We start from the raw sequence: 27,505 nt of genomic DNA, 5'->3' as shown, positions 1-27,505 counted from the left end.
ATTAAAAATACTGAAAAAGAGTTAGGAGACAGACTCTGGTCTTCATTATAATAGTTTATTCTTCCAAGGCACAGCAGATGTGTTGGCAGGGCTAGAAGCTATCAGAATACATTCAGGGTGTGAATAAACACATCAAGTACACACACGTCTACACCCTGTGGGTCTCAGTGAGGTTTCAGTGACTGCTACATACTCAGATAAGACGCATTTGACATTCTGTGCTGCTTTTCAGAGCTGAAGCACCACGAGGATCACTCACTGTTTACCGTGAGTTACTAATACTGTTAGAGTGGAGGGATGAATACAGTTCCTCATTTTAACAGTGAGGTTTTCCAAGCCACTGTTAAAAACTAACAACCTATTGTTTAGGGAACAAAATTACCGTACACTTTTTACCAATTGGACGTAATGGTAAGTTACCACACTCTATTCCTTTAACTTCATCTAGAGAGAAACACATATTAAAAACGTTAGCTATCAATTATCGAGCATACGGCAATCTAGAAGGGAATCAATACCTGAAATCACATTTTTTTCTTGAACCACCGGGGTCATTTCTCTAAAAACATGTTTTAAACGATGGCATTTGCATTTCACTCAGACTGGGACTACTGAGCTCACATACAGGGGATAAGATACAAACATGATGTCAAAGACCTTGATCCCTTTTGGAAAATCCTAAACAGTTCAACTGTTGTAGAGTGTGCAAACACAAGAGCACGATGTTCTGACAAAAACGCAAAGCAAAAATCACTTCTTTTTTTTTTTTTTGCTTGACAAATAACAACCACCACGGTATTCTGGGGTCTCTACAGAAAATGATGTGTAATGTTTGTAATAGCTTGACATTCGAGTATTAAAAGAAGTTTGCAGTAGTGGAAAACAAATCCTTTGGCATTGTTCACTGCAAAAGTATAAATTAAGTCAAAACTTGTTGCCTAACCTTTGATTTATATTACCGTCACGTGATGACCTTGTATCTAGTGATGATCAACTGTCATACGACCATGAAAAACACGGCCTTGTGATGGCACAACTATTGTTTTTAAGGTATAATTGTGAGTGAAGTATGGTTGTCCAAGAAGACATTGTAGTTCTGCAAGTATAAACATTCCCCCAACTGCAGAGATAATGTATCATGTTTGAATTAGTAAGTCTTTAGTTAAGAACAATGCTATAACTTAAAGTAAACATCTACTCATATACACAGTTTCATCCTTTAGTGTCAAAATCAGTGTGTTGTCCATAAAACAAATAATTCCTGTATATACAACAGACAACAACAAACCCTCTACATGAACTAAATGAAAAGTAAACAGCCTCTCAAAGCTTTGTTAATGTCATAATTTGCTTTTAGAAAATAGAAAAAATTTTCATGCAAAAAATATATACCTGGGATTCTGATCAACTCTTGCAACTCAACATACCAAAAATATATATTAAAAACGGTCTCCGATAAGCCTGCGTGATTCCGCAGGTTCAGATAAAGGGAACAGGAGAGCAAAGCTGAACTCACTCCGATAAATGAAACTCGGATGGCTCCGGGTCTGCACACATCCAAACTACAGTGAAGAAAGGCTCAAAACCTGAAGTTTCCTCTTGGCGTGCATGTGCTCAGCCACAACAAGCACACACATTCATACTTCACTTAAGCTTTGTGCTATTAATGCAAAGTTAAGAATATAATTCTATCAATTTTAGTTTAGTTTATTGGTACCAGGGGGTTTTGCGAACCCAGCGGAGGGTGCATCCTGCATCTGTGCGGATCTTGATGGAGGCTGCTTCTGCTTCTCTGACGGTTTCCTTCACTGACTGCATCAGATTCTGGGCATTATGAACCAACATGTCCGTGGCCTGTTCAGAGAAACATACGGAGTGAGGATTTATGGAGCAAACAGCATCAGAGATGAGACAACATAAAAAAGAAATGAGTGATTCCTTTATGGCAACAGAATGGGGAAAACTTGAGGAGCTAGTTATTATTATTATTATTATTATTATTGTTATTATTATTGTTATTATTGTCATATTAATGTCCATTTTGAGCAGAAGAGAAATTGTATTCTTGACCTTTGTTTCATTATTCTTGGAAGTTTTGACATATTCTCATCATATCTACATTGATCTTCATTCTTGAAAGTGATGCCATAAATTTCAGCTGCTCCCTTTCAGGATGGTCTGAGCTGATCATGTGATTTACATGGAACGCTGTTACTGGTACAACCTGACCAGCTGTGGGCAGAAGGAGACACTGATCTCTTATCTGTCATGTTGGTACGGTGAAAGAATCTGATAGATGCTTCAATGTTTAGGTGCAGGAGCCTCTTTCATAGCTTACTGGAAAAAATTAATGTTCTCATGCTATTGCTTTAGATGACTTCTTATTTTTATTGTAAGTAGCAAATGTTTTTGATCATATAGTCTTTGGTCTTAACTCAAACTCAGGTTGCATTGTTTTGTTCTAGATTGTAATTACATAAGTGATGAGAAGCAGCTATGGTTCGCTTTAGATTTCCGGTGAATAGGAGCTCTGGAGGTGAAGTGTGAGCATCCGTAGTGAAACAGCTTGTGTACCTGTTCTGACTCCTCTTCGCTGATGTTTGTTCGTCCCAGCATGGTGGCTTTGACGGTGGACAAAATCTTCAGCTGCGTGCTGATGGTTGGGATTCTTTCGCAGACCTTTGTCGGAGGGAAAGATGTGAATATGTGACCTGTTTAATGTTCAGGGTCCTTTATTGTTCCTTGGTGTGGGTGTGAAGGTGCTCTTACCTGCAGCAGGTTAGTCCTGATGCGTCTGTCGGTACACTGCTTGGCCACCTCTTTGGCCAACCGTGTCACCTCATCTGAGGCCTTGGCGATGTCCTTAGCGCACTGGATCAGCGCTCGTTTATTCCCGCTTCCACCGCGCACCAGCCGGGACATTTCTGCCATCAGCAGGGCCATCCGCTTGGCTGCTGCGATGATGTCATTACCCTGTGTCAAGTACGACGGAGGCAGAGGAGGAAGCAGTGACATCTCTGATCAGAGGAGCATGGCTTTCAATCAACAGCTGGAACTTTCTGCAACAGCCACGTTCTCAACGATTTTTAATTTTTTTTCTAATTGTAAAAAGTGGGACGATGAAAGCAGTGTTATCAAACATTGACCTGATGCTTTGTAATAATGAATCAGAACTACAGAAGCAAAACGGCCAATAATGGTAAGCGTGTTTAGCAGCATGCAGTGTCAGAGCAAGTTACCAAATATCCATCAATCCTAGAAGAGGAACGACGTGAATATTTATTTATTTAAAAGAAGACTTGTGATGTTCTCCTTCACATTCCAGTCAACCTGAAGTTAGTACCCGCGGAGTGACGCTCACAGTGTTGGTGTGATCAGCACACACCCTAAGACTAACAAACAGAAGCAGGTGATCATACTGGGTAAGCAGGCAGTCTCGTGTGACAGCTACATCACCCAGGGGTCTTTTGGGAAACTGTCATCGTTGGCTTCACAGGTTGACCAGACAACGAGTGACTGACAGTGGTGACAGCAGGACAGAGCGCCCGGCTCCTCCACTCAACCACTCTACCTAACCGTAAACATAAGGAAGGGACTTGTGAAGCCAGTACCAGTTTATCCACGTGGCGCAAACATACAAACTTGCCATTCCCACTGTCCTCGACCTTTAGTGCAACCTCAGCATGGCATCGGCACGACGGTGTGTCAACCAGTTCTGAGTAGGATGCAACAACAGTAAAGACAGCAGCCACAGCTGGTTGGTGGGTCCAGTGGTAGTGGCAGATGCAGAGCTCATTGTTGATGCAGGCCCAGCCACTGTCAGCTACGACTCCTGAGGGTGTTTCTTGTCCTGCAGGGTTTTCCTTGTACAGTGTGTGTAACTCCATGCGTGAATATATATACGTGGGAGCGTGCATGCGTGTGTTGTCAAACTGTATTTTATGACTATGCCAAGTGCTGAAAACACTGGGAGATGTTTACAATTACCACCTGACCTACATATGTTTAAGGGTGTGTACAGCATGTGTGCAGACCTTGCTGGACCACTTGCGCGCCTCCTGGTGGAGAGACTGGGCAGCTGCCAGAATGGGTTGATTGACAGGCTGGTTGGAGGGCATCATCAGCAGTTCTGGCTCATAGTCATCCTCACCATCAGTAAACTCATCTTCATCATCTACCTCCCTCTCCTCTACTGCCTCCTCCTCCTCAGGCTGGGCCAGGCAGAGGGGAGGGGGAGTATGGTTGGTTGCAGAGGTTGGCAGGGGGGAGTAGAAGGGGCAAGAAGGAGGGATGTGGAGAAGGGGGAGGAGAAAGCAAGGGATGCCAGGAGGGAAGGAAGCATGGGAAAAGGAGGCATTTAGTACAGTAAGAGAGGCACCGGATGGAAGAACTGAGGACAGGAGATTTACAGAACGGGAGAAGGGAGGGATACAAGCAAGGAGGGGAAAACGGGACAGGAGAGGAGAAAACTGCACTCATGGGCACAGATGACTTAGATGTCAAACAGAAAAAGAGGACAAAGAAGCTGGCTTGGGATGGCAGCAGGAGGATGATGCACCTTAGTCTGAGGCAGTGGATGAGTTGACAGAATCTGATATTTGCCAGGTCAATAAAGGCCTACTTGTCTCTGAAACTAACAGTGAGTACCACTGTACTGTATTCGGGAGTCTAGCATGGCGCCGGGAACCTGCCTGTGACCCCCATGCTGTAACAGGAGACATTTGGTGCCTAGTTTCCAAAGACACCTCTAATGTGTACGTCACAGAACAGCTGTGGAAAAACCGTTAGAAGCGCACTTGAGGGGAGAATGATTATTAGCTCAACGAAGACAGCAAGAGGCTACTATCTCTGTATATTCAGTGGTTATTTATACAGAGTAATTGTTCCTATGTACTTTTGTTCCACTCAAAAAGACACTCAGATGCACACGTACACACATGGATAACAACAGAAAAACAAAGGAGGAGCACAATATGCTTACTGTTCTACTTCATATGATTGACTAAACTGTCTCCTCAGAGTTATTTTTGCTTTATGTGAATGTACATTGATCAACAGCACAACAATATGACCACCTGTCTGATATTAAAATCCCATAAGTTGCGTGATGAGGTCAGAATCCTTCACTGAACCATTTTGAAGGATACTGAGATACAGACCGTGATCACCTCACAAGTGATGCACTTTACAAACAACTGACACAACAACTGAGCACAAAGAAATGTCACTTGCTACCCAATATAAGCCACCCACTAATGGATGCAATGATAACTAAAGATCAGCTTTAACCAATTCACTTGTCGGTGGTCATAATATTTTGTCTGATATATTGTCCTGCATGCCAACGCTTTGAACCAAGCACGGTTTCCAGTTTTCTTCTGAAAATGTAATCGAACCACCGAAGATACTTTTTTCTTAAAAACAATGATCTGAGACGTGATTATCTGAAGATAAGTACATATGTTATTAGTATGTATGTACGCTGCAATCCAGATAGTTTGTTTTACTAAAAACCTCTGTGTGCATACCTGTCGCTTTAGGCTTTCAAATCCTGCATGGCTATTTTATTTTGTGTGCAGATTATAAATGTTGGTGTGTGTTCGTGTGGACTGACCTTGCTCGACCACTTGCGTGCCTCATCGTGCAGCTGTCTGGCTGCCACCATCATCGGTTCACTGACCACCTCACCCGCCTTCTGCTCTGGGAACTCCTCGTCCTTCTCCTCTGGAGGAGGAGGCCGAGGAGGAGGCACCTCTCCTTCTGGCAAGGGGGGCTTCGGTGGTGCCTGCTCGTCACTAACCTGAAAAATACACACACAAACACAGAAATGTTATCGGTAGAGCTATTGTTTGCAATTAAAAAAGGCAGTGTGTGGAGAGGTAAAACTAGTATTAGAACAGATGTGGGAGACTGTGCCCAAAGTTGGTTAATTAATAATGTGTCAACAATGCATTACATTTTGATGACAGGTAGCGGGAAGGTGGTGGACCATTTTAAATGCGAATAAAGTTGAGTGAATGTGTTTGTATCTGTTTACATGAAGCTGGTCCAGGTCAGGTGGAGGAGGTGGGAAGTCCGGCTCCTGAGGCTGGAAAGCTTCTCTAACTTTCCCGACTGCAGCCAGGATTCTCAGACAAGAGTCCAAATATGCTTTCTGCAGAGCTGTGGGCAAATGAACCTTATGTCATACTGTCTTCATATACACACACGATATCCTGCAAACATTGCTCTGGTACCTTTATCCTGTATGTTCCCAGCCACGGCCTTAGCATCCATCACCATGGGCGAGATGGTGTGCGAGAGAATATCCGAGGCGTGTTTCACAGTGTCTCTGAACCGTGGGTCTTCAGAGTTTTCAACTTCCCTCTTGGCTACCAACAGCACCCGATTAGCTCGTCTTGCAATGCTTGTTGCCCCAGCAACAAGCATTTGGGGCTGAACATTCGCCATGGCAACCCGGCACTTGTCGATGTCTTTCTTTATAGCCTCCTCAGAAGCATCTAACAGAGATTTGGTGTCGATGGCTTCATCCACCAGGCCTTGAAGTGTGCACACACAAACATACAGTATGTGAACCTTTTGCATCATGTTGCGTAAAGCTTCAAAATGTAAAATATTATTTAATCCCAAAACGCCATGTGAGGGAGTCCTTACCAGTGAGTTTCTCCACATTGTCGATCCACTGATTCTTCATGGTGTCAAAGTGCTCGTATGCTGCTTTGTTTCCAGGGTTCTTCAACAGGATCAGAGCAGCAGAGGTCACCTGCACAAAAACATAGTGAGCAAGTCATGTTCTATTAATTGCTGCGATGATGCAGGTCACAGACATCAAAACAAACAGAAGCACCTGTGGCGTGAGCTCCCTGGCATGTTTCACAGCCACATGTATCCCCTCTACTGTACTCCGATTGGCTGTTCCCACGGCTGCAGCTTTTTCTGCGGTCGCTCCAAGCCGACCCGCATGGGTCTCAAAGTTTCCGGCACGCTCCTCAAAAACCTTTAAAATCAAGGTTTACATACAGAATCAACGAGAGTATTTTCCTGATGGAGAGGTGATTTATCACGAGCATGCTGCACTGACCTCGCCTCTGTTGGGGGCATCGGGAGGAGCAGTGGCAGCCACAGCCAAAAGTTTGACAGGGGTGGTGGTGTCGCTGAAAACATCAGATACCTCCTGGGTCATCACCTCTTGCATGTGCTGCCTCAAATCCTGGTGGAAGCATATTTTAATATTATAACACTAGAGGGAGCTGTGCACCAAACGTCCTAATGTTAAACATGTCAACCAGGGTGTCAAACTCATTTTCGATGTGAAATACAGAGAAATGTCTAAAAATGTTCTATTTGCAGCTCCAATTATTCAAAGATGACAACGTTACTTTATGCTTAATTTGGCAAATCTGATGAAAGATCTGATCTTTGATTCAACTGTTAGTGGTTTTACTAATGCATCGCTGATGTGATAGTGTGATACTCAGTGAATCAATTACAAACAACAGTAATTCATAATGAAAAAACCTCTAAACCGGAAAAACGTATTGTTGTGTTTGTAATTTTACTATTTTCAATGACATTGCATTGGACTCTCTGGCAGACCAGTGGCCATATGTTTGACACCCTTATGTAGACCTTCATGTACCACACATAGATTAATTAACTATCTGACCAAATAATCTAGACACGTATTCACATTTTTAGCCATACAATTAAAAAAGAAATTCTAATACATATTCAGTCATTTACAAGCCCATATATGTGTTTTGGAGTGATTGTGGAATACCTTGAGGGTATCCTGCAATTGAGCAGCTGTAACTCGTGCATGGGGAGCCTCAGCCTCACCCCTGCCGGCCATGTCAGCCAGAGCTGTCATCAGACCCTCCGCACGGTCGCAGCGCCCAATCATATCCTGTCGGTACGGACCTAACAGGCCTCCTGCCAGCCTCCTTCCTTCCCCAACCATTCCTCTAATTGCCGCCTGACCTGTGGAGTGACACAGGGCAGGAGAGTTTCTCTCGCCATCTGGGCATTGAATATGTTGTTGGTGTTCAATAAAAACCCAACAACGAACATGAGTCCTTATTAAGATGTGGAAGTCTGTGAATGATTACACACTGATTTGTATGTCTGCAACTTGAGCTAGTTCAAACTAGGAATGCAAAGGGTGAGAAATGAATGCAGTTTATACTTCTTTTCTTGTAAATGAGCGAAGATGATGGTGTAAATTCTGGTACATGCTGACCTGATGAAACTTCAAACAAGTCATTAATCCATTAATGTCAACAATATTTAGTAAAATCTTTGCAGAAATCCTGTAGAGAGCAGGTACCTGTGATCCACTGTATCCTCTCACACTCTGCTTCCATACGGAAGCATGAGAGAAAATAGGAAATGATAAAATGACACAAGTGGAAGTCTACATAATAAAGCCAGAAAACAATACATTGTGCTGTTGGTGACCAAGTAATTGAAAATTAGTCACACACTGAATCACAAACGAAGGAAATGGCAGTCATTTCAGTACTTCATTGAAAAATAAACATCTCCTGCTTGAGACAACAGCTAGATCATGAACCGCAAACACCTCACAATCCCATGTTTACTAGTGCTGCCTCGACACACTTTCACACACCGTTCATCATCCACACAGGCTGACAAAGCCATGGAAGGTCAGCATCTATTTTTGAGTCAAACTACTACATAATCCCTCCCTCGAGTCGTCACCCAACTCCACTTACCTACTCCTCTGTCGTCCACTCCAGGGTTGTTCACCCAGCGGAGGGCCTGCTCCATCTTGCCCTCTAAGGTGACGGCTGGCTTGGCTGGTCTCATGTTGGCCACAGCTCGGTTGGTTTTCGACTGCAGTGTCAACAGAGCACCTCCAATCTGCTTGGCCAATGCACGGGCCTCGGGACTGTCACCTTTACCCCTGAGACGGTAACCAAAAATTGGAATTGGAAATAAAAGGAAAAACCGCAATGAGTCCAAACTACCCACAAAGTCTCAATGCACCTCCAACAGATAGCACCTTAAAGGAAATACCACTCTCAAAAGACTGATGCTGCTTTTTATGTTTTGCATAAAGGAAGTTACAAACTTTGTCTTCTGTCCTCTTCCAGAGTTTCTTAAAAGAGCTAAGCAATGTTTTAATAAATGAAATACTATTCTTGCCCTCCATAAAATTAAATCATATTAAAATATAACAAATTTTACAGATGAAGTTTATTGTTTTACTATTCTAAACAGTCTTCAGACACACTAAACATTACAAGAAAAGTGCTGTCTTGCTCACATTATAAAATGCTCAACATTAACATTAGCGATGACTCACACGGCCATATTTTCTCCTTTTGAGGTTTAGGTTTTCACATAGATCTTGACAACGGTCACACTCAGAGGATAGGTCTGCTTCCTCATATGGTCAAAATGCAGTGCAAAAAGTATCCACACTAATCTGCCATAACATCGTGAGTACCGAAATTATCTCTTTACGCAGGAACATGCTAGTGGGTGGCATAAATTAGACAGCAAATTATATCTTAGTTCTCAAAGTTTACATGTTACAAGTAGGACAAATGGACAAACAGGATGTTAAGACTTGACAAGGGGCCACACTGTAATGACTACATGATTGGAGCAGATCAGCTTCAAATGGCAGCTGGCTGTTGCTGCTCTGCAGCCATCAAGTGGTTTGCGGAAGGTAAAGAGGTTAACTGGTGACAGAGTAATGAGCAACCAAGGCTCAGAAAGGCACATGGTCCCATGGAGGCTCCACCTCTCAATTTCCTGAATTGCTTTGCAGCTAACATCTTGACGCCAGATGCCACAGCACACCTTCAGAGGTCTCGTGGAGTCAATGCCTCAGGAGGGCAGGACTGTCTAGGCAGCATTAAGGTGACCCACACAATATTAGGTAGGTGGTCATAATGTAATGGCTGATTTATGTATCCGTAACAGATGTATCCCCATGATGTAATTTACTGAATGAAAACATGAATCCGTCTCATCAGAGGGTGGTATTTCCCCTTAAACTTCACCAATTTTCATCCCGCAAACGGTTAGTGATCCTCCACCTAACTACCATGACCCTATCCCACCACCGTCAAATAGTCAGAAACCTTATTGTAGGACGGATGCCCAAGGTTGACAGGCAACAACATATTTTCCAGGCAGGTAAAATATGCCACCTATTGGTGGCATAGGGTAGGAGTCTGAGCCTATAGGGAAAGAGGGTGCATTGTTTATGTGAAGCATTCACTATAAATCCTTCATCATGCATGTGTCAGATGAGAGGAAGCGTACTGTCTGCGCAACTCCACCAGCCTGGCGGTCAGTCCTGCAATCTCACTTATGGAGCGCAGGATGTCGTCCCTCTCTTTGGGATCCTCACACAGGTCGGCAAGGCGTTTGGCCTCAGCTAGCAGTGCTCGGATGTTTTCCTCCCCTTCAGGACCACCATTAGGATCAGCAAGCCATGCCTAAAGAAATATATACAAGGCACAGATTACACCAACGCAAACAAGACATGTGCAAGAAACGGAGAGTACGTATTGTTCACTGGATAACTTGGATGTTGTCCTATCTGACCTGTGCAGCATCCAGCCTCCTGGCAATCGCCTGCTTGGCATTGATTAGTGCCTCCAGTCTACGCGCAGCGACGTCCACTTTGCCAAACAACAAGTCTAAGCCCTGGGAGCACTGGGCTGCACGCTGCACACACCCTGGGGTCGGGCCTTGGCCTCTGCAACAAACAACAAACACGACAACAAGACACATTACCTCAACTCAACCAAGGCCAGAGTGTGGAAATCAGTTTTACTCTCAGTCGTAGAAATACACTACCTTGCTCGAAGATCAGCGATCTGGTCAGTCATTTGTCCCAGAGCCTTGGTTGTGGCCAGTATGTCTTTCCTCTCCTTCCCAGCACACAGCTCTCCCACCTTACAGGCTTCGTCCAATATCACACGCAGCGCCATCTCACCGGGGTCTCCTGAGACGGACAACACGCCACAGCATGAGATGGAGGGATGGTAAAAGGTGCTGAAGCCACAACAAACCAGACAAAGTTACCTGGCTGTCCGTGAGGGTCTTTGAGCCAGTTTTTAGCCTGTAGCATCTTTGACTCAATCAAAGCCAGAGATCTCTTCAAAGCCTCCATATCCTGAGGTCAAGAGAGAAAGAACGTCTTCTGTTTAGATGTGTCACGACAGCAGCCGACTCTGAATGATTAACAGCTTCGTACAATGTGCCACACTGGGACACCATTAATTAAAATGTAGATAAGAAATGACGGTTTAACCATTATAGGCCACACAATCACTTCAAGTGTGGATTAGTGGGGAGAGACCTCATATTAAAATCATGTATCAGGTATAACAAAATATGCAGATGAACTTCATACACAGGTGATTGAAAAATAATTGAAATCTAATCAAAAAGTTAATTGTCTATTTTGTCTATTATCTCTACACACTTTGCACAAACTCAACATTTTCAAGGATTTAACTATGACAATAAGGCCCTCTAGTTAAGAAAATGGGAAATAATATTTTGTTAATGGAAATTAATGTAAATTATAAGAGTAAAAATAGCCAGTAATGGTACCATTCTTGTGTTTTTAAAGTTTGACACTTTCAGGAGCACGCAATCCAACTTAGTGACCTTACGTTGCAAACTCCTAGTTGACACTAATCCATATATGGTGCTATGATAGTGTACTTTAGAACTGACAGGAAGTCAATTTGATTTGAACTAAAAGGCTCATTAGTATCATTATGAATGAGTATGTCACATATGGTGAGTTTAATTGATCTTTTGCCAAAAGAGTTCTATTATAATGCCTCACAATAGGCTATTTAAGCTATATTTTATTAGTCAGAAATATATTGTTTTAACTTTTTATGGAATTTATTGACACTGACGTAAAGATCGTTATAAAGCAAAAATATAATTCAGCTAATACTAGGTTCTCAGCATAGTAGACCAAATCCTATATAAATGTCAGTCAATAATCTGAAATCACCAATGTCATTTGTAGGAATATAAGTTTTCAAGAAGTATTGTAAGGTGGAGTCTCAGTAGTTAACCGAATACTTTGTCACAAATAATCACAAGTCATAGAGGAAGAACTGAGAGATTTAAAAGCGTTTCAGCACGACACTTCTGAAATGTCAAACTCTTACCATCTCCGACAAGCAGATGGAAAATGGGGAAAAAAATAAGCTTTTTCCAGCTCAGAGGAGAATGAAGTGACTAAGTGGAACCGTTCAATACAGTCCATCTATTATGAACGTGTCTGGACTCCAACCAACTTATTTCTATAATTCATGACCCCGGAGGCCGGCAGTTATCATGTGCCAGCAGTTTCCCTCACACGCTGACAGTAAGTGCTCATCACAGCTCAGACAGAGAGTATGCATCGCTTCCTCCGTAAATACACACACAAACACACACAAACAGACAGATTATTGTCTGAGGAAGCTGTGTGCATAGAAACATGCAGGATTAGAGGTTAGACTAGTGAAACAGATCTTAACTCTCACAAAAATGACCTCATTGCACAAAATCTGCCAGAGTTTCCCGTAATGGCATCGTATTGTTTACTAAAGGTCCCATCAAACAATAAATATGAACAACACAGGAAAGAAAATACCATAATCTCTGAAGCAGTTAGAAAGCAAGTGTGTCAACTAAACAAAAAAACTTTCATCTGTTTCAGGCCATTTGACTCAAATGGACAAGTCAAGACAAACAGACGGACATATAACGATATAGTGATGAAGTACTGCGGGTCATCACGTCAGCTAACAGTCTGTGGACTTAAACACACGACACACTTCTTCTCAAATACCAGCATGACAGTTAGACGTAAGCATGGAGACAAGTTTCCCTCAATCTCTCTTGCACACACAAACAGTTGCATGCTGGAAACTGCAGAGGGGGAGAGAAACAGGCTTACCTTCTACAGGGAGGAAAAGAATGGAGGAGAAAGGTCAAAAAGGAAAAGAAAAAGAAAAAACCAAGAGTTATACTACCAAGCAAAATGAAAAGTGGAGACAGAAGGTAAAGAGTGAATTTTGTTCAGAGATGCAGCTCAGTGGGACATGTGGATAGAGAGTGTGTCTATCTGTGTGTTTTCAGGTTTGGGGTGTAAAATAAGTAAAATCAGAGGTTTATGAAAAGCTCAAGTTGTACCTTATTGGCCCAGGCGTCTTCATCCCATGTGGTGAGCTGCAAGACTCTTATGATCTCATTGATTTCGGCGCTCATCTTGTCAAAGGTGAACCTCCTGTTCCTCTCTGCCTCCTCGACGCCAACACTTCGAGTGCTTTTAGTTGCCACAAAAATCTTTATAGCTAAGGACAGAAATTTGAATCATTTTTGGTTCGAAGATGGATAAGATATTGAAGATAATCACTTTTTATTTGAAAACACTCAAAACACTTTGTGGTTCTACACACTTACATTCTTAGACCCCTAAAATTCACAGTTTTTTATCCTAATGTTGGGATCTCTAAGGGGTGAAAGGAAAAACAAATGTCTGGAGCCATGTTTTTAGGCACATGAGAAACAATGATAATATTTGATCAACTTTTATCATTACTTCTGGTATACAGAACTTGCTAAAAAAACAAAAAAAACAAAAAAACACGGGCTCTTTAGCTCCTCTATGTTCCATTAATGATGTGATTTTTTTAGCCTAACTTATATGATCCTGTTTCAATATGAATTGAGGATAACCCAGGTGATCATCGTTTGCACGATTGTTGATGTGAACAATGCGAAAGTGTCATTTGTTATTAAGAAAAATTATGGAAAGTTGTTTTTTTTGGGATTGAAAAAAACCCACCTTGTCATTATGCAAGAAAACAAAGTTACCGGTGAAAATGCATGTTTGAATGTGCAGCTTGTAAAAGATAAAACAGTGTTTCTCTGCTGCTGCAGTCTGAGATGCTTGTCGGCGATGTACAGTATGTGTGCAGTGAGTCTCACTTTCTCAGTTCCTAATGACTGTAATTATCAGTGTTACCATAACAACTGTTAGCTGTACAGTGAACCACACACACACACACACACACACACACACACACACACCTGAGATTAGAACAGGCAGCAGCTCTTTGACGGTATTCATGGCGTTGACGAGCATCTGTCTGTGCTCTTGGTGCGTCAGCTCCTGTTGCCTCTCCTCAATCATCTTTGACATTTTAGTCATCCCTGAATAAAAACAACAGAAAGTAGTTTTTTTGAGAGAGTGAGCCATTATCAAGAATCAAACAACCCACAATGCCAAATGTGTCCACCTCCATCAGTGGATTCCCCGAGTGGCTCTAACACCTTTAAACATGGTAACTTATAATACAGCATATTGACGATTGACCTCCTGCAGCTGATGATCAACAGTCTCATTATGTTATGTTATTATTTTTTAAATCCTTAACATAATATTAATATAAAAAAGTATATTTGTCCGGTGATCCCAGGGAGCCACTGCAATGCTGCATAATGTTTTCCAGCTCCTATGATCTCCATTTAAGTATATGACTCCTTATCTGGCTGCAGATTGTTGATGTTGCAAACATTTGAGTCAAACATGCCAACAAACCACTAGATGCACTATGAGGAAAATTTCTTTGGAGTAATTTGATTAAATTCAAATGCTAACTTTCCTTATTTAGTTGAAATGATTGAGGTAATGGTACTTGTCATGCAAATTACAAAATGTAGAATACAGCCACCGTTGCTGTTTGTACCTGATAATCTATTATTGTGTCTGATCATCAGAAAACTGATCATTTAGCCCCCTCTCTCTGCTGTTCTTATTATAAAGATGTTTTGTTCCTTGAACATGGCCATTAATCCATCTCCTGTATCTTCTATCTCTATTGAGTCGCAGGGTGATGGAGCCAATCCCAATTAATACAGACCTAAAGGCAATGGGGGACCTTGTCCATAACAAAATATTCATTTCTTAATTAAGACAAGCAAAACATCATATTATGAATGTGGACTCTTTCAATATGAGTCTGTGATTCTCATTTTTGTCATACTTAACTGAAAAAGTGTTCCAGAACAAGTTCATTTCATATAGAATCTGTAATGCTGTTTTGTTTAGAAAATACTCGTGCTGACCTGGTCCAAGGTTTTTGGTGTAAGTGATGAGGTCTTCCATTGTCTCCACCACTTCAGCGACTGTCAAATACTCCAGAATGCCTTTACATACACGGATTATCTTACGTACCTATGAGACATGGGACAGACATGACAACAGGCAATAGGAAGTGAATCTCAGCAGGTGGCACCACATAAAACAAGCATAAAAGAAAAAAAGCATTGAGGTGATTTGAGTCAGATTTTTAATGAAAAAAGAAAAAGTCATACTGTGAATGAGCTTTTTTAAGACATCAATGAAGCGACTCTGTTGCTTGTGTGGCGTCTTTGTGTGTGTGCGGTCTTGTGATGCACGTCTTGTGACTGCAAGATGTTGCTCTTTCAAAAACAGGGATAGTGATGAGATGTGGTGAGTATAATCACGTGCCTGATGCAAGTTCACTTATGGAGCTGCTTTTGAATGCAACATGAACACACACACACACACACACACACACACACACACACACACACACACACACACACACACACACACACACACACACACACACACACACACACACACACACACACACACACACACACACACACACACACACACACACACACACACACACACACACACAGAGTTATGGCACAGGGAAGTCATTTGATCTCAGTGATTAGATCTTGGCTGCATTTGAAACTCCATTACAGTTCCAAGCAGAGTTCCTTCTTCCTCCATGCAGCTATATAAAGCTTTATTTCTCTGAAAGATGCCACACCTCTGAAGTAAAAGTGATTATAAGAATAAACACACACACTAACAAATTGATCCAAGCAGACACACACACACACCTCAGCCTCATCAAAGGTAAGAAGCAGGTCTGATGTTCCAGACAGTATTCCTCGGGATCCATCGATCAGATAATCCCGTGCAGGAACAGAGTATGGATCCGCCTTCAGCATCTGAGCCGCCTGAACCAGCTTTGAGCTGGAGTTCTCCACCCTGAAAATACACGGCAGGCTTATAACTGTCTACACAACACATAAATGGACCAATAACAACGATGAATGATTTGGTAAATTACAGATCGGACTGGACATGGATCAGGAAAAGTCAAATGAACAAGATGCGAAGAATGAAAGGTGTCAGAAAAAAGTTGTGTTCATTAACACATTGTGTCGTGCTGTTAGACCAGCTTTAAAGTGTTTAAGAGTATGTCTTCTGCTTAATCTGAGAATGTTTTGACATAAAACTTTTGGGTCGAGATGTTGCAGTTGTTCAGATTAGATATCTACCTTTAGAGGTGAAATAAATATTGTGCTTTCATACCCTGTCTATCTAAAGCTCACAGATCGATAATCATCTCAGCCTGCGGAAGGCATTAGATTTAAAGAGCATTCAAATGAAGCCAAAAGCCAAGCCCCTCCTTTTTCTGACCCCCATTGGTCAGGGTATCAATGGCTGCTGGTTCATCTATATTTAGGCAGGTTCACATTCCCACATGCCCCCTCCTAAGCCCCGTGAGTGAGATTTATGGTGTAGCGTCCTATGTATGTGTGAGTTAGCAGTGAACAAGTGGTACATTCTAACTGTTTGAGGGTTGAACCATTTTTTTGTCAACCTTAATTGGTAAATGAAAAACAGGCATAAAAAAAATGACAGTGTGGTGAGATCAAGCTGAAAGCAGATGATGTTTCAATAAATTGCCCAGTAACATTATCTGGATACACACAAATACAGCGCATGCGAGCAGGCAAATGCAGCCTGCATCCGAAAACTGCTGAGTATCAGCTCTCAGCCAGAGCCAGCAGTTTGCATCAGCTCTTTGGATGCAAGCTGGGAAGCAACAAACAGCCTCTCAGTGGTCTGGATGCTGGAGCCGGACAGTCAGGCTCAGAAGTGGCTCTTTGTTGGGAGCAGCTGGGAACGCAGCCACTTTTCCTATCATTAAATCATGTCGAACCCGCTTTTTAACACGTTCTCTGTCTATTTCGATAAAGTGGATTGCCTCCATATTTTCATCTTTGTGTGTTTCTGAGCGTGAAACAGAGGGAGGAACACAAAGAGGAAGTGGCAGCTCTCTTTCTTCAAAATGCACAGAGCTTCAGAGACCGACTTACTTAATGAATGCTGGAGGCATGTCTCTTTTCATCACCTGATCCTCGGTGGTTTGAACCGTCTCCTTCCCCACCTGCAACAAACACAGATGGCACATTTGTTCGATCATCATTAGTTGCAGCAAGCCAGCAAATAATAATCATGTGAGCTCTATTAATAGTGTGATGGGTGTGCATCAATTCATATGTATTTCAACCATGCATGCACATCATGTTCATGCTTTAAGGGGAAGCAGCTTAGACTCTGGTTGGGCCAATTAGACTCTTCAGAACAAGTATTCCAGTGTAGCCCTGAACTGGAACTCTTTTGCCGATTTTTCGAGTTATAGGTGAAAATGTCACAAATGAAAGTGCACGTTGCACATTCACACCGAGGGCCAATTTAAGGTCACATTCCTGTTTTTTGACTGCCTTGATATGAAGTTCAACACAAAAATGGCAAGAATTCATTAATAATTGATTTGATAGACATATACACATACAAACAGATCTAACAGTGTCCATTGTTGACGCTCGGTAAAGCGGCTTTATTCTTGAACACAAAGGTGCACAGCAGAGTGACTTCTTCTTGTAGATGTGATGCAGCTTGCTGAAAATCCATATGGCTCAGAAAGGCTGGCTCACACACATTAAACACACCCAACAAATTGCAGGAGCAAAACGCCCACGTGGACAGACGCACACACTTCAGATGCAATTACAGTAGGATGATGCCATCAGTTTCTAGATGCTGCAGTGAAATTTGGTTTAATAGAGTTTCGGGCTCCAGAGATTCAGGAAGTGGCCATCAGACTGCCTGCATACAAGATCAAACTGTTTCTGTCTGCTCGTGTGATGTTCATGGACAATCTTGCTTGATACATGGATGTCCCAATTCTTATTGTGGCTGCATTCCTCAAATTTCAGTCAGAGTTAAACAAGGCTAGTTTGAGTGAGAATCTGGTTATTAACTAAATTGTTTGCAATAAATGAACTGTAGAAACAATGCATTCATTATCATCATTCATCATGACGTGCAAAGAAATAGCTCATTCAAAGACAGTAATTGAGAATAGGATTTCAAGCACGATAGCTGCAGTAAATAACTTGGTTTTCTGATGAAAACAAAAAAAAGCACATGTTTTGTATCTTGGCAGCTGTGTATGTGATTCAAAGGGGCATTTTGTAAAATGTTAGATAATCAAATTTTCACAGAAAACCACACCATAAGCCATGTAACCATTTTAGAAACTATATAAATACAGAACTGAAAGATTACATCTATCATCTTGACAACTTCTTCAGCTCAAAGCTAACCAGTATGATTAAGTATGACTTGTTGGTCATTTGGCTTTATCTTATCTTATTTTTGGATATTCATTAGCAACTATAAAAACAACAAGCGATAAACTGAGACAAACTATAAAGTATCTGAAGATAAACGTTTCAAGTTTCAGTTTTTAAAACATAGCTTGTCTAAAACTGTAAAAAATAAAGTAGAGTTACATAAGATGACGAGCAGTAGATTGGGTCCTAGAACTGTGAGGAAATATAGAAAGGACCAGCCCTGATTTCTTAGACTGAAACCATAATACAGCAAGGATTTGTGAAAGAGGCGCAAGAAACAACTTTAGGGGATATATAAAGACTACTAAATGTGTTGTAATATACAGAGATTAAATTGTAGAAAGTTGTATGCCTTATTCCGTTTCAAATATAACCCCCTGTATTCTGGAAGTAAATACACCACCTGGCTTTTGAAAGAATATTTCCTATATAAAAAAAAGAAAAACATGTGTCATGGGAAATCACCTAAAAGCTGACTGAATCATGGAGGACAGTTTAACCACACAAACTGGTTAGTTCTAGAAAATATGTTGTTGAGGCACTGTGCTGAACACTAAAACACTGCATCTGATCTTAAGGGAAGATATGATTGCAGGTCAGTAGCCTTACTTCGATTTCCAAGGAGATTAATAAAGTATGTTTCTTATCATGAAGTCACACATTTTGCTTGGAGTGTTAATAAATTGAAAAGGTGTTGGAAAAAATATTTTTGGGAGGCCTTTAATAGAAATAATGGTCTGTATAATACATACAGCATTAATGCAATACAAACCCCAAAGACAACATACAGCCAAAGAGTGGAAGACTTTAATAATGTCTTTGAAATGCAGGAAGTACCCAAACTCTGACATGAGAGGAATGCAGGCCTACAAGTGGAACAAACCCTTCAAACTCGACCAGTGCCATCAGGTGACTGACCGAAGATCTCCGGGGTTTCCTGTTAGCAGCAACATTTGGTACACAGTCGATACATTATTAATGCACGCCTAAGTGGTTTGCTGCACGCACTAACAGTTTGATGTATGTGTGGTGGTGAGTTGGGAAAAGGTGCGATGTTGGCGGAGACAACTGCCAGTCACAGCTGACAGGACGCTTCGTCATCGATGAGGAAAGAACTCAGTTATCTGGCAAATGGACTCCAATCATTTAGCATTTTTGTGATAGCAGTCTCAAAGAGCTTTAAATGGTCAGGCATATTCATTCATTCATTCATTCATCCATCCATTCATTCCCATGTTTGTCCCTGACTCTGATGGCAGTGCTGCCTTGCAAGGAATGCAGCCTCAATGTGTATATTGCCAACAGACACTTTAGCACATGGACAGGAGTAGATGGGCATTTGAGGATTGGTGCAAAACCTGCTCTACCACCTGAGACACAAAACGCTCCTGTTGTTATTATAAGTAAGGCATAAGAAGTTAGAGCAGCCAGTTTGTGATCTGAGGTTTGCATCTCACTGTTGACAGGTTACCACTAATGGTCCCTGAGCAAGGCATTAACCTCTCTGCTGCTCCACATTTGCCCCATAATGGCAGCTCACTGCCCCTAGCAAGTGTAGCTGAGGTCAGCTGTCAATATGATGAGTTAAATCCAGAGAAATAATTTCCTCAAGAGGATCAATAAAGTAGGCTTTATACAATGCTAACACATTGAAACGTAACCTAAGTTTTGTCCTACTTTTGGAAGGAACTAGTTACTAACGAGTAACTACTTTGACAATATTAATGGGGTCACAAGTTTTGATGGTTCTGTGATGGGTTTCTCATTATTTTGGTCATACATGTAAGTGATGAGAGCTGCTGTCTCTTCGTCTTGCTCAGTGTGTCGCCTTTTAGCCTCATCGCCGTTGTTTTGAAGTTACTATTATTGGAAACTGAAGTTACTGGCTGAGGTGTGCCTTATTATTCCAGAATAAACTCCATCCTTGAAAGGACAGGGGCATGAAATAAGTCCAACTGTAAGTCAGTGCAGTCGCATGCTGGCAATTCATTTAAACTGTGTTGTTGTTGTAGTTGTTGTTTGTTCATAAAGTTGTTTCTCTCAGCTAACAGTACCACCTAGATTCGAGCACGTTTAGATAGACACCAATTTCAGATTAGATGCACTTTTTAAGGAGGGTTGATTTATTGGATTTCATTTTTACATTTATCTTATCTTCTTCATGCCCCAATATCCCAGTTTGGTCGTTGGCATGCTGGAAAGCTGAAAATGAAAAAAAAAAGTCTGAACCAAATTGAAATATTACCAAATTAACTCCAATAACACCAATCCCCAAGCAAACAAAAAATCTTGCATTACAGAGAACCTTTCATGGTGAACTTTTTCAGCAGAGCGGACTTGCTTGTCATGCTTTCCTGCACAACAGTCACTTGACCTCTCGTCACATGACTTTGTCAAGAGTAGACGTGACTTTGTATTTCTGGCGAAAAGGGCAGAAAATGACCATGTGAAACGTACCAGTGGCGAACCTTCATTTTTAACAAAGTCTGATTTGTGCTCTTGTACTTGGGTTTCATTTTTTGGTATTGTAATGAAAGTACCCCCCAAAAAATGTTTGGGTTCTTTTTCAGGAGGTATATTTTTGCGTGATTTACTGTATATTGTCTACTGGCAGTTTCAAAGGGTGTTTGCCAGGTGTTGTTTCAGACCAATACCATCATATTGTATCCTGTAGTCTTACAGGTTACCTTCCACAAAGTATAACTAAGTAAAGAAAACCAAAAAAAAAAATAAAAAATTCTTTAAAACTTTTTGGAGCAAAAACTCCAACTTTGCATATAATTATCGTGTTTTTCTACTGCAGTTCAATCGTATCATCACCTCTCCACTAGAACTGGTGATGAGACCTGTATTATGGGAAAAAATGTTTTAAACTGCATCATACAAGACCAAAACAAAAAGCACAAAGTTGATCAAATCTCACTGTGAAGTAGAGAGGGAATTGCAGACGTTGACAATTCTTCAAGGGCAAGTCACCCGTTGTACTATATACACAGTAACTTCATCTATTATTTATACACACAACCTTATTCAAACATTCGGTCAGTCAAGCGCTTGATTTATCCACTAAGCCATTCAGCCTTAAACTATAAATCTGCTGTATGGATTCACTATAAGCCAGGAGTGTGTGGAAGGCAGACTGAGAAGCAGAGGGGCTTGTGTGGACACACAGCCAGAAACTAAGACTGGTGGTGGGTCTGCCAGTGAACAAGAGGAGATGGCTCATATTTACATGGTGGAGCAGACTGAGAACAGTTGGTGTGTGCACCTAGGAGGAGGGACGCGGCGCGAGGATGGACACTAAGGCTTGGCAGAGGCTGGTCTGAAGTCGCCAGCGACACTTTCCCTCCTTTGCAGGATGCTGGCGGCCGACTGAAAGTGCCCTTCTCTCTTCCTCCCTCCATCCCCGCTCCTCTGGACTCACTCTGCCGTTTGCCGTTCGACAGTTTTAGTTGACCGTCTCAGTCCTCGCATGCCTTCTCTCCCTCTCTTCCTGCTTCTCGTCGTTGAGTGTGTGGTTACTTCAGTCAACGGTAAATCTATTTATTCTTTTCTCCCCCTCCCCCCGACATACTCAGGATGTATGTTGACTCCTTCAGGAACGGATACTTCTCAAACACCCACAGAGGCAACTCTGTCATCAGCACAACTTCGGCAAGCTCACACTTTCTACCAAATGCACCAGCAGCACCAGCAGCATCTTTCTCGTCGTTTCTTGAAGCTGCATCAACCCACGCACAGTATCTGACAGATTGAAACTGACACCATCTTGTGTGTGTATTTGTGTGTGTCTAAGTGTTTCAGTGACCTAGATTTTAAGAGCCCCCCCACTGCTAGCCCACCCTGGACGAGGATAACAGTGTAATTGTATCAGTGTGCAGTGGGACGCTTGCGGTGATGGCAGCACCTTGCTGTAGACTCCGTTAAGTCTTTGCTCATGCTACACAAGTGTACAAGTGAGTCACTCTTCTAAATTGAAGCACAGGTGTTCAGAAGTGTCTCCATTTGAACTTTCGGCGTACTCCAATTATGCTATTTACTGAGGGAACCTTATTAACAACTTATTTTACAAGCTGTGTCCTCAATTCTTTTTATCCTCTCTTTCAACACTGCCTTGTCAGCCAGGTTGTAACTCTCACTCTTCAGTCAGCAAGGCCATCAGCTCGTCTTAAATTGTCTTCACTTGTTATTCAAAGTGTTTGAGTTGACAGCGAGGCTCAAAACGAACACACCCCGGAACAAAGCTGCTCGAACAATACATCAAATTAAAGCAGTCCGACCTTTTCTTATTTATTACGTCCAACATTTATTGTGTGGTTTCTGTTATACTTCTCCATGAAGAATGAACCTTTCTCCTTAAAATATTTCCCTTATTCAGTATATGCCCCTCTGTGCACAACCTGACTGAAGCTTTGCATCCATCCATCATCTGAAACCAAGCTACAAGCCTGAGGCTGCTGTTAGCCTCCTTCTGCTCACTGTCTGAATGGATCAACTGAAAGGATCAACAAAGACAAGCAAACAATAACTGAGATGGAGACATGTGGCCTGTGGCAGTGGAACATGACAGTATCGATCTAATTGGCCAGCTATACGCAAAAGGGAATTTGTCATTATCACATACCGCAGTGTTTGACTTCAAACTGCACAGCTCTGTTCATTATCAGTTAATGAGGTATTTATCAAAGTGATCTTGTATGTCCTTGCTTGGGTAGGTGGGCGCTTTACGTGAGAAATTCAAAAACAATGATTAGGGAACCAAAAGGTGACTTTAGAACATTTAAATGATTCTAAAATGTATTTTGACTCTTATAGAAAGAAGATTATCAAGTCACTGATGAAATGCTTTGTCTCCAAACCTCTGAAACAAACCCTAAAAACAGGACGAGATCTCACAATGATCAACACAGCTGATACTTTTGTATGACTGGGTGAATTATTGCCTGCTATTGGCATGAGGTTTCTAATCCAAAATGTTACTAATTAATACTTTATAATGGAAAATGTCATGAATTAAAATATAAATGAGTTTTATTTGTCATTTCAATGCTTTTCTCAAACAAGGAGCTTAACAACACCTGTTTGATCCATGGATGGATCAATACATTTCCAGGTTCAATTAGAATTGGTATTCAAACAGTCCACCTCATCCTGCTGTTCACATTTTGACATCATGGGACCAAGACAACCCCTCGCAATTGATCAACAGTGCCTCAGCTTCACACAGGATGTTGTCAGATGGAAATAGCCAGAGTGTCATCAGCACGTTCCAACAGAGATACAGAGAGACTAGAAGAGTCACAGAAAGACATGGACATGGACGTCCTTTGGCCACATCCCACACTGATGACTACTTCATTGTGAACAGAGACCTCCAGAACTGGATGATGGATGCTACTCAACTCTAGGCAAGGAAGGGGAGAGGCATCAAGCATCACGTCTGAACCATTGGGAACAATTTACATCAGAGTGGACGACCTGCAGGGTTCCCGGACCACACCACCAGGCATCATTGTCGCGCATGAACCAGGGAGCATTTACGCTGGACCAGTGACCAGTGGGCCTGAGTTCTTCTCTGATGAAAGTTGATTCACATTGAGTAGAAATGATGGCGGTCAATGATGTTGGGGACATCATGGAGAGCCACTTTCGTCCCCCGGATGAGATTTTGGTGGTGGTGTGACTGGGGTGAGCAGGTGTCCAGTCAACTGCCCTACAATTTGTGAATGGTACAGTAACAAGCTCATACCACCTCAATATCCTTAATCCAGTTATTATGCCCCTGGATGAACAACACAGGCCTAATTTCATATTTAAGGATGACAACGCTCCAGCTCATCAAGGCGGCATCATTAGGCAGCAGCTGCTGAGACTGGGGAGCCTCAAATATAGTGGCCACTTACTCCAGCTCTGAATCCCATCAAAAACCTCTGGGATGAGCTTAGTCACTGCATAGAGGCTTGTAACTCTGTACCTCAATGACCTAAGGGCTGCCCTTCAAGTACAGTGGGATGCCAGGCCTCAGCAGACAATAAGTCCACCTGTGAAAAGCATGAGAAGTTGTCAAGCTGTAATTAATGCTCAAGGGCAAATACAAGTTATTTTGACATTGACAGTTTTATGTTGTGGTATTACCACCATTGTTGTTGGCTTTTGTCTCAGTGAATTGTTTGAGATGAGGAAACCATTGTATGCTTCTCGATGCAGTATCACTGTAACATGAACATTTTTTTGTTTTCCCAAAATTTCTCCCAAATGCCAAATATCCTAAAACTTTTTGTGAGTAGTTTATGTGTAAAACAGGCTAGTCACTAATGCAAAATGCATTCCTGTAATACAAACATGTTTGTCATTAGTTCTTTTTATATATCATGACAGAAGCTGAGCAAATCACAAAATGCATTTAGCTCTGGCTTTAGTCAATGGACTATCCTGTTTCAGAGCACAAATCCTGGTCACTGGTTCCCAGAGTCACATCAAAATAACAGTTAGAATTTGTTTGGGTAGATGTTCCAGCTGCCTCTGTTATTTCACTGTTTTGGAAAAAATCGACCAAATGAATGCATTTTATCCTGAAATGTAGTAAAAAAAAAAAGTAAGAGCCAAAACCTGAAAAGGTGAACTGCAAATAACCAGTCAAGTCATTTTGGCACAAATTAACACAAAACCAACTCCTTTTCTTCACCACTTACTATCTACTTCTATTTGCTGCAGAGTAGATGAAACCCAGAATAACAGTGACCCTGGATCTACATTAATGATGTGCCCATATTGATTTTTCCAGGCAGAGCACACAGAGGAGACCATCAGTGTCTGACTTTGGCTTTGCTGTCTTTATACAATGGCCAATTGAATTCAACAGGACTGGGGAGACACTAGATTGAGGTGGGGGTCAATAAAAGCTGGAGTGTCAACAAGGTGAAGAAAAGAAAGAATTGAGAGTGGAGGAGATGAAGAGGCTGGCGTCTGATAAATGACCACAGAGTATATTGATTATCTGTTCAGATTATAAATGTCAGTTTCTCAATTAACTAGTAATCGTAGTCTACGATCCCCGGAATAGTTCAATTTGCTGAAGGTGAGAGCACAAAAACTCACTCTACGCCTTTTTCCAGTTGAGCAAGTGACATTTCCCGGCGAGAAACACGCAACCTCTTAATTCAATCAGCGCTCGTTTCTTCCGCCCCACAAACTTCATTGATCTCTGTTGCCATCTGATTATCAATCCGGGCAAAGTTTGACGCGTCTCGTGGCTCTGATGTTCGCGCACAGACGCGCACCGCAGGATCCTGTGAGACACGCACGAGTGTCAGCTGTGTGTATGGCAGTTTTATAGGCAAGTCGTTTTGAATGGCAAGAAAAAAAACCAGCTGGTATATTTTTTGTGAAATTAAATGAGCCGATGCGTAAGTAACTAGTGACAGTCAATAATTCTCTCCAGCCCAGTGTCACTCCAGGCTGTGCGCCAATCGTTCCCCAAGCGATGTGGCTTTCTGCAGGTTGGAAGTTTGCACGTCGAATGTCGCTGGAGGTGAAGCACTTTGTCATTGAGCTTTTGAGTGAACTGGCTGCCTTTGGGTTCAAACTCTGGACTCACCCGCACAAGGTTGCTGACCGCCGCCTGCACCGCGGCCACCGGCACCGTCAGATCCGGTATGGCTTTACCGTCCACCTCCCCCTCCTCGTGCATGATGACCAGGTGGGAGATCTGCTGGGCCACCGGCTCCAGGATACTCTCGATGGTCTTGGTGTGAAACACCGGCATCGTGAACGACTTTTACCGCAGCCCAGTCAGAGAAAAAGGCGGCTGGATCCTCCAGCACTGATGATGCCTGCTCCCCCCCCACCCTCTCTCCCGGCTCCTTCCCTCTCCTCCTCACCGACAAGGAGGACGAATACCGACTTGTCAGTCCAGCCCCTGAGAAGAAACACTCTCCTCCCGGCGTATCCCCCCCCGTTTACCGTCGGTAAAGGCTGGACTCAGGCGGTCGGTGTCCTCCGGTGGGAGCGACCCGAATCGTGACAGACGGAATCACCGCCCTCTGCCCAATCACAACCGAGGAATACAGCTGCCAGGCGGCTCGGTGTGGGTGCGCACTGACGCTCTACACACACACACACACACACACACACACACACACACACACACACACACACACACACACACACACACACACACACACACACACACACACACAAGAAAATGAGTGCTTCCCAAATTACGTCATGGCTGCCCCCTAAGGAAAGTGTGGGGTAACCTATTGGAGAATAGATTGTAATTCCAAGATGGGAGAGGATATTATTTGGAGGTGCAACATTAAAAACACACACAAAAAAACAAAAAACAGGCTGTGAATGAATGGTGTGTTGTGGCTCCACTCCCTGCAGCCCAGTAAAGGTCAGCTTCACATCTTTGAAACTGTAGAGCTAAAGAGAGCAGGAGCTGTGAACCTGTCATCCGGAGGGGGAAATCTGCATTTGCATTTGTGTTTTTCTTAAGCTTCCAACCTTCATCTGACATATGATCTACGTTCATTAAAAGGTGGGTCAGGAGTTCATGTCTCCAGGCTTCAATGTCCAGGTCTAAATAAAGACAAGGATTCAGCTTGCTGCCTGCTGAAAAAAGGAGTCTGGATGATCACTCACAGTCTAACATTTTTTGTTTGACTTTTTGACTGTGACTCTGAGGATACTTAATGACCTGTGGCTGCTATTCATTTGTCTTCAACTGTAGTGGAGAGAAAGTTTTTCTCGCCCCATGGTCACTGATAGGGTTGTCCCTTTTCAGGAAACCGGAGACCCCAAATGCAAAAACAGCAGTATTAATACCCCTGAGACCCAGTGTTGACCAAAGAGGTTGTAGCTAAAAGACCCCCCAGTGTGTATGTGAGTATAGAGGCTGCCACATAACCAGACAAGCTGGACACCAAAAGGTCCCAGCAGGCCAGGTCCATGCAGGCATTAAAAC

The 27,505-nt window shown here is 42.4% G+C and overlaps 1 protein-coding gene across 3 annotated transcripts; it reads right to left on the bottom strand.

Moving 5' to 3' along the window:
- Positions 1–35: 35 nt before the first annotated feature.
- On the bottom strand, positions 36–26,513 carry LOC308120494 (vinculin-like; the record flags this gene model as incomplete). Of its 3 annotated transcripts, XM_080481124.1 has the most annotated exons (22): positions 36–1,854; positions 2,575–2,679; positions 2,770–2,973; positions 4,035–4,211; positions 5,615–5,800; positions 6,038–6,162; positions 6,237–6,539; positions 6,655–6,763; positions 6,848–6,997; positions 7,082–7,210; positions 7,781–7,980; positions 8,736–8,926; positions 10,300–10,475; positions 10,585–10,738; positions 10,840–10,987; positions 11,068–11,158; positions 13,192–13,352; positions 14,092–14,214; positions 15,130–15,238; positions 15,946–16,096; positions 17,215–17,285; positions 26,135–26,513. In XM_080481124.1, 22 exons carry the CDS (start codon positions 26,300–26,302, stop codon positions 1,708–1,710), a joined length of 3,378 nt encoding a protein of 1,125 aa, XP_080337250.1. In that variant the 3' UTR covers positions 36–1,707. The 3 variants fall into 3 exon arrangements, with proteins under 3 accessions (XP_080337250.1, XP_080337251.1, XP_080337252.1); XM_080481125.1 differs by lacking the exon at positions 4,035–4,211 and having other exon boundaries at positions 26,135–26,302; XM_080481126.1 differs by lacking the exons at positions 15,946–16,096; positions 17,215–17,285; positions 26,135–26,513 and adding an exon at positions 15,379–15,444.
- Between the last annotated feature and the right edge of the window lie 992 nt (positions 26,514–27,505).

This window comes from Lipophrys pholis, assembly GCF_963383615.2.
Source record: "Lipophrys pholis genome assembly, chromosome: 15".
In the NCBI taxonomy this organism is placed as follows: domain Eukaryota; kingdom Metazoa; phylum Chordata; class Actinopteri; order Blenniiformes; family Blenniidae; genus Lipophrys; species Lipophrys pholis.
Note: the sequence above shows the minus strand (reverse complement) of the source record. Positions and strands in the feature narration are given on the sequence as shown.